Source organism: Cygnus atratus, chromosome 2, assembly GCF_013377495.2.
Source record: "Cygnus atratus isolate AKBS03 ecotype Queensland, Australia chromosome 2, CAtr_DNAZoo_HiC_assembly, whole genome shotgun sequence".
Lineage (NCBI taxonomy): Eukaryota > Metazoa > Chordata > Aves > Anseriformes > Anatidae > Cygnus > Cygnus atratus.
In genome coordinates this window covers 85,583,886-85,596,439 of record NC_066363.1, presented here as the reverse complement: position 1 = coordinate 85,596,439, position 12,554 = coordinate 85,583,886, and the positions used below count along the sequence as shown (strand labels likewise).

General features: G+C 34.7%; 1 protein-coding gene across 4 annotated transcripts in view; it reads left to right on the top strand.

The window, feature by feature from the left end:
- Positions 1 to 12,554, top strand: part of ADCY2 (adenylate cyclase 2) — a 216,387-nt gene that overhangs the window by 146,458 nt on the left and 57,375 nt on the right. For all 4 annotated transcript variants that reach the window (XM_035552763.2, XM_035552764.2, XM_035552766.2 and 1 more), the window contains exons 13-14: positions 3,684 to 3,753; positions 6,741 to 6,838. In XM_035552763.2, coding sequence (XP_035408656.1) covers positions 3,684 to 3,753; positions 6,741 to 6,838 — 168 coding nt within the window. The remainder of the gene's footprint in view (positions 1 to 3,683; positions 3,754 to 6,740; positions 6,839 to 12,554) is intronic.

Sequence of the window (12,554 nt, the reverse complement as noted above, 5' to 3'; positions counted from 1 at the left end):
CAAGGGGAACTGCAGATGGGTAAGGAATGATCTTACAGATCGAAGAGGCTGAATGCCACCTTCCAAAATTGAATTATCTACCTCCCTCTCTGTTAATTTGATGAATGAATCACTTAAGCTAGATTATTTGATTGGGTATATGAAAAAAAAAAATAAAATCAAAAGTGTTTATTCCCCAAAGAGCAAGTTAATTAAATAATATTTTAACTTTGTGAATGCTAAGTACTCAGAAAAAAAAAAGAAAAAAAAAGATAAAAACATCATATATCTGGGACATGAAACTAATCACTTTTTTGTTGTTTTGTAATTTTGCTTTTGTGCTTGTTTCTCAGCTGTAAAATGAAAATACTATTATCAACTAAACTAAAGGAGTGGTTGTAAAGCTAAACCTTTTGCTTTTTGTAAATCAGAAAAGCAAACATTCAAGAAAATCTGTGAGGCAACTGGTATTTTTATGTTTTTAAGTGTAAAGTTTGGATTGTATAGCAAATGGGTCTGTGGCTGAAAGAAGAAAAAACATTATAGCACATAAAATATGATATTAAAATTACTATTCTTTTAATCTTGCTTTTTTATTTTTAATTAGGAAAATACATAAACTAATTTTAAAACATTCATAGTACAGAGCCATTGTTTCTTTGATCCTGGGCTATCAGCAAGGTCTGACTCTTTCATCCCCATCATGGTTCTTTGCCCTCTGGAAAAAGTAACTGGTCACAAGTGAATGGTCATAATATGTGGGTCTTTGGACATTGCTTGCCCAGTTGTTAAACGGTTAGTACTGAAGATATATATACTCAGCTTCTCTCTGTCAGCTGAGTGCCTTAGCCATAAGGGTGTAACATCACATTTCTCCAGTGTTTCTTTTCACAGCACCTTGAACATGGTGTTCCTGGCTGTGAAGTGCACATCCTGCACAGGAAGGGTTGAGTAGCCCTAGTTATGCCACCTTGGTGGTTAGGAGATTTTTGCAGAACGAGTGGTGGAGAGACAGGAATCTAAATATATTCCTAAAGGTAGAAGAATGAAAGTTATTTTGCTATTTGATAAATAGATTACTTTGTTAAAGAGACACATTCTCTATTTTTTGTCTAAGTCACGATGGCTGCTGTGATCTGCACACACATTGTCTGCCAGACAAGGACCTAACCAGGTGCCCCTGTGGATACAGGTGGAAGTCAGGCGTCTGTCTCTGTTGATCCTTGACCTGCAAAAGAATCTGAAAACAAATTTGATGTTTAGCTTCCCAGGTGGCATATCCCCACATCCTTGCAGATACTTTGGTAGCATTTATGCTCATCAGGGAGTCAGGCAGTAGGCAGAATTTTGCAGCGCTTGTCTCTATGCCAAAAAGCTTTGTGTCTCCTATGCTTATTCTCCACTTCCATTTGTCTGTACTGCACCGTCCCTCATCTCAGACCTCTCAGTACTTACTGAATCCTTCTGTTGGCTCTCCTGCTTTCCCTCAATTCTGGCTGTTCCTTTGCCTACTTATTTGCTTTTAATCCCACAGAGCCTTTTCTCTGAGTCTTGCTCACCCTTCTGTGGTAGATGTCATATTTCTTCTTCTTTCTTCATGGTTCCTGGAGATTCTGCTATAGACAAAAGTTTGTCAGTATGGATAGATGGGTTTTCTTCTTTCATTTCTGGTGCCTTCTATAAAGACAGCTGAGAGTACTGGTGATAGGAAACTGAGCATGCAGTCCCTCAGTCCCTTTAGAAATGGCATATTTGAAGTCTGGCTGCGAGACGGATTGAGAAAAGGTGGAACATGTTCGCTGAATGTGAAAGATCCTGAAAACTTTTTCTAGTGAAGTGAGAAATAGTTGCTGAGTGTTTGTGAAATTGAGATTTTTCAAAAGTCAGATGGTCAAATATTGGCTTTTTTCACAGAAGCATTACAGGACACAGCTATGACCTCAGGGCCACCTTCCACATGAAAAATTGAAGTTCCAGGGCTAAAATATGGAGTTACTACAGCTTCTTGGAAATTCCTATAACTACTTTAGTAGAGGTAAAACCAGTATGGTTCTACTGAGCTTTTTAGGACTAAAAGTTCCTGAAAATGTGAGCTTATAATGGGGAATATGAGGCAGCATTTACTCTAAATGGCATTAGTGACTTCACGTGTGATCAAACATGTACAGACCAGATTAGGCCTTTGCGAGCAGCTCTGCAGACAGAACGTTTTAGTAATGTGCAAATCAATCTGCCTATCAGATACCTTAAGAAAAAAAGCAAAATTAGTTAACAATTTGGAGAAAGGGGCTACTTTTTGTTCAATTTTTATAAATAAATAGAAGATCTGCACTTAATTTTCATAGTTTACCAAAAACATTTGGCTGATTTTTTTTTCTGCAGAAGATTACAGCTGGACCCCAACAAAATGTTGCTAAATGTACAGCCGCCTGTCCTACCTGTTTCTTCTCAGAATCCTAGCTACAATCAGACATAAATGTGAGCCATTTCAGATCAAACTGGAAAATATATTTTTGAATTAAGCATATCTAGTACTGAAGATGTTTTCACCTTTTTATATTGAAACTGATTGCATAGGAACAGAAGGAGTTTCCCAGGCAAGGAAACAAATATTTTAGAATTCACAATAAGCTAATAGCTTACACCCCACTTTCTCCACTTCTGTTCTCCTGAGATTCTAATTTAGGATATTTTCCATTGTGGTTCAATGCTGCTATTTATTTGCATTGCAGTCTCTCAATTGAGACATTCCCTTTTATTTAGAAGGCATTAGCTACAGTACTAGCTTACAGTCTAGTTTAAAGTTATTTCTGGAAAGGTTGCAAAAAAATCTCAAGCCCGGCTATTAGTGTTCAAGCTCAAATATTATAAGTTCACAGAAGTAGTGTGTTTAAATAGTTTTCTCAAGTTTGTCTAGTCCCCTTGAGGTTCAAGCAATGTATCCTCTTGAAATTTTAATATTCTGTTTCTTTTCAAGTGTCCATTAAAATAAATGTGGACTTTCATATTAGAACGTTTGATTTTCTAAAAGTTATATGAAGCTTTTGTCAAGATTCACTCCTTTTAAAATAGGTTTGTCATTTCACTGCAAGTACTTGTTCTATTCTGTATTTCTCATCTTTGAGCAGGGAAGAAGTCCTTATAATCAGTAAAAAGGTCAAAATCTGCCTCTAGAGTACATGGTCATAATCCATAGACTAATACAGCTCAAAGACAAAATCACTCCACCTTTCTTTAATAATGATTTTTAATTTTTATTTTCGAATAGGAGTATAATTTGCCTGCCATTCTTCCATATTGTAACAATATCCTTTTTATAGGTAACTTGTGAAGGATTTCATTTTATCTCAGGTTCTCTTCTGTGCATTGTAGTACTATGGTATTTTGGACATGAGTGGAATGTCAGTGTGAGAATTATATCATGTTAATGTCTCCCTTGATTGTCTTTGGGAATGATACACAGAAAAATGGCTCATCTGAACTTTTGTTTAATATGTACATTAACAATAGAAATTGAAATGGAGTGGAGATTTGTAGTATCCTTTTCTATTCTCAGTGCAATTCACCATGTAAGTTGCAAGACAAAAGAACTTGCTTTCTTCAAAGTTATTTTCTTGTTTTACTGCATTTCAGTAATATAAAAAGGCAGGACTACTTCATTCTTCTATCAGTTATGATGTTTTATATTTCCTTTTCTTTACTAGGCAGTGGCTTAAATCTGAAGACATTCAAAGAATATCACTTCTTTTCTACAATAAGACTCTGGAAAAAGAAGTAAGTTATTTTCACTGCAAGTTCACAATGGATTCCTTCTTTGCCTGATCCTAAGTGAGGCCTGTATACCTTGCTTTTGTAATACAAAGCCATGGCCACAGCACCTCCCCTGCAATGAGAAACGCTTAAAACTTACAATTAATATTCTACCTCATTTGCAGTAGAAATGTTTTGAGTATGATATTATACACTGCTTTCATGTTGCAGGGCAATTTTGGTAGTGTTCTGCAGTTCACTAGAATTTCTTGAATTTTTCAGAATGGGAGGAGGTTTGGTGATCCAGATGTGGTGTAACTGGAGCAAAAAATTCTTATGTTCCATTACCTACATACTCAAAACTCATTTATCAAACTCCACCGTTTCTATTTTTTTCCTTTTGCCATGTCTCGAAGACTCCACCCCTGGTAATGATCGTCTTGCAATAATTTCAGTTTATCATTAGTTTTCTTCATACGTACTTGATGCTCACAGTCATTTCAGGAAAACAATACTGTAAATGTTATTTAAGAAAAATGCCTAGCTGCCTTGGATGCAACACACTAAACGTTCTTATGACTAATACGTTTTATAAAACATGTTTGAGACGTATGTGCAGGTGAGGTAAATGGTACTGTTTGCAGTCCTTGAAGTAATGATCAAAATGAAAGTTTCCTCCATTTTAGGTTACTATTGTGACCCCTGGCCTAGGAAGTCAGGTCTTTTCTTCTTGTTGTCTTATGGCCTTGTGGAGCTTGAGTGTGTTTCAACATGCTGACACATCTTCAGCAGGAAGACTAGAGAGTTCCATTTTTCCCCTTCTCAATAAGCATAGGACAGCAGATAGCTAAGCAGTTACGATGTCCCTCAGGGAAGAGGTTAGTTTGATCACATCTGGCTGTATAAATGAGTGAACCTGATAAGAACGTGGTAGGGGAAGCATTGCCATACTGCATTTATACTACATAACATAGGTGCAAGCATCCTCTGGGTCCTACATATGTTCCAAAGACAAAATAAATCATTTTTGCAGGTGTCTTTCAGTTCAAAGCATCTGAAATAATTTTCTTGTTCTCACAGCTCAGCAGAATAGAGTTCTTATGGCAGGCTGCCAAAGGCGTGTGTTGTATGACCTTGGCAATGCCTTACGGTGATAAAACTTTCTAGGCTTGTTGAGGCTGTGTAGAGGTGGCATAAGAGAGAAGAGGCAAGGCCTGGTATGGTCTCACCCGGTGTTTAGAGAGTGCACTGAATGGATCAAAGATGTGCCTGGGAGCGCATTCAGATTTCAATGTGGACAGTACTAACTGATTAATTCTGAAGTAGAACTTGAGAGCAAACCACTTTAGACAATGAGGGAATCAGGACTTGGGAGAAAATCAGGGAGCTGAGTTATTTGGCTGTATAAATGCTCCCTGTAGGAGTCTAAACTCTTTTTGACTGTAGAATGCTATGGTGTGACACAGAACTAATTGTTCTTTTCAGATATGGCTTTTTAAGATCTTTCTTCACTGCCTTTAATGACTCACTAGTCCAATCTTGACTTTAAAGAACTCAGTAGGAAGCTTGATTTTGATTTAAACAGCAACTTTTCAGGCCCTGCAGGACCTGAAAGTACAGCAAGGTAATAAAGAAAAATAATTATTTAACCTAAGGAGTGAGTTGCCTGACTTTGTTGGGAAATGTCTGGAGAAGTGTGAAATGAGTTTACAAGTGTGTTGGAATTTTTTGAGATTTTAGCAGCAACTCAAGGTCCAATACTGTTGGAAGAGACCATGATATAACAAACATACTCAATAGAAGGAACAACAAAGCTTGCTGCAAGCATCAAGCATAGTCATATTGGTGCCTTGGAATTCAGTTAGGTATATAGCAAGAATTACTTTTAATTTCTCACAGAATTCAAAACTGAAGAAGAGCTGTTGGGTTACTAACCTGAACTTCTTCATGTTCATATAAAGTTCAATGTGCCAGTCTGAAGGGCACAACTTGGCACTAAGCACAAAGACACAGCTGCGTGCTTGCAGTTAGAAAGCACAGCTCACGCACTTTCTATTTTATAAGGTTTGTGTGTTGAGCAGTTTGTGAAAATAATCTTTGATACGTTTTTTTTTTTTTAAATAATCAAATCCTGAACTCTTAGACTTTGGAAAAACTTCAGTAGGGTAAGTAACTTCACTAGACCCAGTGCTTTGGTCATTTTGAGTACTTTGTTGGTTTCAATCTTAGACTTATCTGTCTCAAATAACAGAACAACTCAACTCTTCTAATAAATATTTCATTGGTTAATTCTTATGTTTCCAGACAGGCTAATTAGAGATTCATAAATAGTTTTTTTTTTGGTGTCATGACAAAACATTAAACTGACTCTCTCCCAATGATATCAAGTGTTTACTAGTATCAGTGGACACATAAGGCCTTTTAACACAGAGATAAAATATTTTCATTGAAGTAATAACATAAGCTCAGTAAGTATCAGTATGATTGCTAGCTCTGCTGTTGGAAAAATAAATGTTATACAAATCTGTAGCAGTTTACACTTTGTTGCTTCATGTTCTCAGAAGTTTCCTGTATAAATGACAGTTGCAGTTTCTTACAACTGCTTCAGCCCATTCATATTTACTAATAAATGAAAAACAATTTGGAGAATTAGCGACTGAGAAATTGTGTAAGCATGGTCAGCCATTCTTAAAAATAAAAGTGCTTTCACTTTTATTTTTTATTGAAAATTTTTATGATGAATTTGAGGTAATCCTGTTCTGAGCAGGGGCAAGACCAAACCATTTCACATGGCTATTTAAGCTGTCCTTCAAGAGATGAGAGGATTCACTACTATGCATGGTAGTCCTTGCCCCTGTGTAAGTGGATATGATAGTCATTGAACAACGTGAAATTTACTGTTGCTAAAATCAGCTTATGCATATGTGCATCTTTAAACTGGAGTTTCAGTTGGGTGATGTTTTATCTGCTTTGGAAATTATGTTCTTAACATTTACTCATTCTTTTTCCAGTATAGAGCAACTACTCTGCCTGCATTTAAGTATTATGTGACTTGTGCCTGTCTCATATTCTTCTGCATTTTTGTTGTACAGATTCTGGTATTGCCAAAGTAAGTGGTATTTAACATGTATTCATTCCTATGTTTATTTGGTTATTAAAGTAAAAATATATATAATATATATTATATTATATACATATATGTATAAGTAAGTAAAACATTTTTGAATTGTCAGGTGACAGAGGTCAATTCATGGAAATGAAGTTGCACAGAGAAAGTTGAGGATTTTAGGCCATGTTCAATGTTATGCTTGTTTCTAATTTTAAACACTGTCATAGCTTGGTGCCCAAATGTTGGTGTCAAATCTTTGCTGATTTTAGTTTTTCTCTTTGCATTTAAAAACGTGTGATCATGAGAGTAATGAAATTCATATGTGCAAAAAATGTAAAACAAACTATAAGTTTGTGAGACCACAACTATATATAAAATAAGTGTGAGTATTGGACTTAAAGGGGGGATGAATTGGATTGCAGAACTGGAGCTGTGATTAATTAGTTGTGTTTAACATATTACTGTGATGATACTGCTCCATTCTGCATACAAACTGCATTACTATTTATAAAATGTCTCTTTTTAAAACTAAATTTAACAATTGATGGAATAATTATTGCCATCAGAATTTATTTGTATGAGATGATGGGAAAAATTGTGAGCTACTTTATACTTGCACATATAAATCAGCTGTTCTTTCTATCTGTGCATATTCTAGAAAGTCTGAGAAAAATTGAAGACAGTTCCAATAAATAAGATATTATTAGACTTCTTAAAATGGAATTTTGCTGTTGATTGTTTACATAATGGGCAGTTGATATTAGTTTTATAGCAATTGCTTCCAAAGCCAATACTGCATATTCTCTGTGATACAGTATTTCTTCAGACCTAGTATTTTCTCCTATGTAGTGCTTTTGGGAGTAATTTTTATAACATCAGTTGATTGATTAGTCTTGTGTTGTAGTACTTACATGTGAATTCAAAGCCAAAAGGAACTGTTAGGTCATTATAAATTGACTTCTCATACTGCAGACTTATTTAATAACATGTATAAAGTTTTACAGACTTCTCTTCAGATGCTATAGCGTTTTCTTTGCAAAGGTTTTCCCAACTAGTTTCTAATGTCTCGGAGACACGAGAGTTCAGCAGTATCCTGCACATGCTTCAGTCTGACTTAAGGCATCGTTACCACAAAATATGAAATTAAAGTTGATGACTAATTTCATTTGTCCTTTTGCATAGTGAACGTATTTTACAAACTCTTACTGTATTTTGATTAGTACAGGAATTTACGTGGGGAACTTCTTCATTAGTGATACAACAAAAATTATACAACTTGGATCTAAATAGTGCCTTCCAACATTATGACTTAGGACAGTTTTTATGTTTTGATTTCAGTCATGAAAATGAATTCAGCTTTATAACATTTCATATATATAGTTAGATGCTCATTTTACTATATCCTTATTAAGTCTCTTGAACCAATTGTGTAGCTCATTAAAATGTATCAGATACTTGAAATTAGTGAACACTTGGGAACTATATTCGACTAAGGAAAGTGTCCTCCAACTTGTAAAAGCATATTACATGATATCTTTTTAACATCAGGGCAAAATATACATATGATTTATTATTTTCATTACCAAAATGTAAATTAATTTTGGTCCCTTCATAGGTCTGCTTATTAAACTGTAAAAGCGAGAGTGTAAAATTAGATATTACCAACACAAATGGTGTTCAGCTTTAAGGGCTCTGTGAGTTAATTTAAAAGACAAAGAAATGGAACTCAGAAAAGCAAGGTATTATACGGACGTCTGCAACTCTGCGGAAAAACTCTGGGGGCATTGCAAATTAAAAAAAAAAAAGCGGAAAAATCACTGGTGTACATAAGTGTATTTTTGGAAAGTAAATTATCTTCAGTATATTATAATTTTACCTGATTTGCTTATTGGAGTGTATTTATTTATTGTCTTATGAAAGCATTCCATAGTGTAATAAAAATAACACTCGCGTTTTTTCCTACTTTCAACGTTTCAACGTTTATTTTAAAAATCCTATAAAAATTAGATGTAGACCTTTTTTTCTGCATTATTGCACAGCTGTAAACCAGGAACTCATGTGGCTATCTACTCGTTTGTAATTAAGAAGCAATATTAACACCAGGAACAAATGCTAGGCAGTTAGCAACTCTTGTGGCAATTTGGGGTTCTTCAATTGAAAAAAAATGTTTTACACAGTTATCACAAAAGTAACTTAAATCAAATGGACTTGAGTGTTACAAACATAATTTCCTTCCAGGAAGGAGAAAAAAAGCGAACAACCAAGCAAACAAACAAACAAACAAAAACAAACAACGACAAAAAAGAACACCATACATTATAGTTTAACGTTCTGTTCAGCCTTTTTCTTCTAAAAATTCTCAGAATTTTTAAATGGTGATTTAATGAAGACAGAGAGAAAAACTGCATCTGTCATTGGGTTTTATCGATCCACTATTCCATTAATCTGGTTTTGCAGCAGTGTTATATTATTGATTTCTGTGCAGGTACACCACCTGCTGCTTTAAAGTTGATTTGGAGATACTTTATAGTGAGTTACATCCAGCAGGTTGCAAATACATGAGTAATATCTCCAAGATCATGAGACATTTATTGGAAGGCTGAAATTATTAATGTTTTATTTTTCCTGGGGCCTAGAAACTGATGTGGTGTTTTCATAAAAAAACTTTACAAAAAGTAGTAAATGTAAATTTAAGCAAGTAAACAGTGTCTTGGGTTAAAAAGTGTTGTAACGAGCCTTTATTATGATGTTACAGTGACCTCAGATCTTGATCATTACATTTCCTCAGAACAGGCCTTTGGTGGCTTTTTAGCCTCCTTTGCTTATCAGGTGACAGAAATTCTCTCTGTTAATTCACAAGAATACCACCTTCTTTATTAAGAGAAAAAGTCAACTGACGTGAAATTGATGGTGTTGTTTTTTGAAATTCAGACTGCTAAACTGATTAAAATACATTTCTATTGACTAGGAGATACTTATTGTGCTATTTGGGTAGGGATTTTGTTTGGGGCAACATTTAAGGTTCTTTCCAAGTTGCTATTTTCAAGAAATTATGTCCCTTTGTCCTGAATCATGCCAAGCTAACAGTCACTTTGTTCTAGCCCTGGAAGATGGTTAGGCCTTAATATGGTATTTCCAATCAGACACAAGTGAATTTCTCGAGAGAAAAGGAGGTACTTAAAATCTTCATCAGAAGGCAGATGTGTAAAATTTGAGACATTATAAAAGAAAAAGAAAAAAAAGACACCATCACTGGCTATTTCTGCTGTATCTGATTAAAAAAACAAAACCAAAAACAACCAAACAAAAAAACCCTGAAGTTCACTTACATGATTTTTTATTAATAAAGAAACTGCCATGCAGTTAGTCTGCATAGTCATTGAATGCATCAATGGCATCAGCCAAATCAAAAAAGAAATGGCTACTCTTAGACACCAAAAAAGTCTGAAATCATTACTGTCTTGTATAATTGTCATTTGTAATTGCTTCATTATGATTCTATCACCACAAGAGAATTTATGGTCAAACAGTTGAAAACATGAATTTTAAATTCAGGGGAAGCTAAGGAAATTTGTTTTGTCCTGTTAAGGTTCATGTAGAATAGGTCACATATTTTCCTGAAAGTTACAGAAGTGTAGAAAGAATACATTCTCTTCTCAATTTTTCAGTATCTTCATAATGAATCTTTATTTTTCAATAAAAATGTTACCAATAAGAGAGATAAGTATGTGTAATTACATTTTTTTCCAATCTCATACTGCCTCATAAAAATTAATTATTCAAAACAGATTTGTACTGATGAAACCAGAAAAATATGGAAAGATAATGAATTACTTAGACTTGGAACTATCTAAAGCCTTGGAAGGTCTTCTGTTATTTCCCCAATTTTAGACTCTGTCCCGCAGTAGGTTATTGTCAAGGCTTGTCCCATCAGGGTTCCAGCAAGGTGTAGAGAACAGCGCTTTCAGAAATGAGGGCATTCATTGGAGCATAGGAAGAAGCAGGTGAAAAATTAACTGACTTATGGGATCCCAAGTACTCTTCTGACAAAGTAGTTCACCTACATCTGTCAATGCAATGCATTTGGTGATTTCATATGATGACTCTGCACAATAAAGGCAAGATTAGTTTACTGTTAAAACCTGTACTGTTTTTGTAATTTTCCAGTGAGAAAAAGTAAGTGCATGTTGGTGCACTTCCTGAATATAGGCTTATTTATGCGGGCACTTAATTTTTAGTGTTTTGCTTCCCATTATAACATCTTCATCCCATGTCACTCCTTCTAGGAGCAACATGAACTCTTTCAGTTCAGCCCAACTGAAACACAAGTCCTGCTGTTCCCAGAAAAGAAGGGGGTGTGGGGAGCAAAAAAGCTTACAACTATTTTTTCCTTGTACTCACCTCTCTGGATTCTAAGCCACCATTTTTCCTTTTCCCTATCCTCAGTCCTTTTCTTTGTCCCAATAATTAAGTCTGGTTCACCTTGCCACGTGATTCTTTTTCTTGTGCCACCCTGCTAACATCAACCAGTGACAATCCATTTAAAACAGCTGCAAAGACTTTTGTTCTTGTCTGTTGCCCCAGGATTAAGTACTCTGCATAAGCTTACGTGTTCATTTTATTTCCTTTGCTCTTGAGTTTCTCTCAGTAACACCTTCATGTCTTCTACAAGGATGCACTCCAAACTTAACTCAGAAGCCTATTCTTGGGCTGAATCACTTCTTAAGGTGTGCAACTTCCTTTCCAGTATCCTTTGCGTCAGAGAAAGTATAGCAATAGTTTGAAATGCAGGAACATTTACCTGCATCTTACTGAAGGACAGATATAATGAGGAGTGCTTTTTTATGCACATATAAAAAAGACTGCCTGTTAACTGTATTCATTTTCTTTCACCTCTTCTGTTGCTTGCTGGGTTTTAAATTCCTAAGGGTAGAAAGAAACTAGTTTTATGTATGTTGATGTACAACTTAATGTCTTAGTCTTGATGAGAAATTCTCATAACATGTATTCAAAATTCTCATAATAACATGTATTCAAAAGCAATAATGATTTTCAAATAATTTCTAAAGGAAACATAATTTCAAGGTGAATATATGTCGTGAACTGCCAGTTTGTTATTCACCAGCTGTTCACATTAACCCAAAAATTGGTGAATACTTAGCATATAAAAGGTTCTCTGTAGGATTGTCAGGGAAGCTTATAAATTGCTTTTAATGACAGCAATAAAGCGTCAAATTGGTTTGTGAAGTTACTCTTTTTTTTTTTTTTTCCAAAAATAGTTTCTATAACAGCATTGTTAAAACAGATCAATTTTTTTTTCCAATATTTGTACATAATCCAAGGAAATTGATCCATGGAGTTCTACTCCTAAATTTTTAGTATTACAGTTTCTAAAATATATATATTTGAATTCATGTCATTTCTAAAGAACTCAGATGTATCCTTTTATTTATTATTTTATTTTAACTCTGAATCATAGGTTTATAGGGGAGCTAACTTAAAATGTATTTATTATATTTGTGGAAAAAGCAAGGAATATAAAGTTTATTTCAAAATCATCATGCCAATATTTCTAGCAAAAATAATGTTTGCTAAAATAAGATATTTGCTGGGGCTAAAAGTAGATGAGATATATTTTTAAATTTTGCAAAAATGCCAAATCTGTGGTTAAAGCTGAAAGCAGACACTCAGGTGAGGGGCTTCATGACAATGTCTG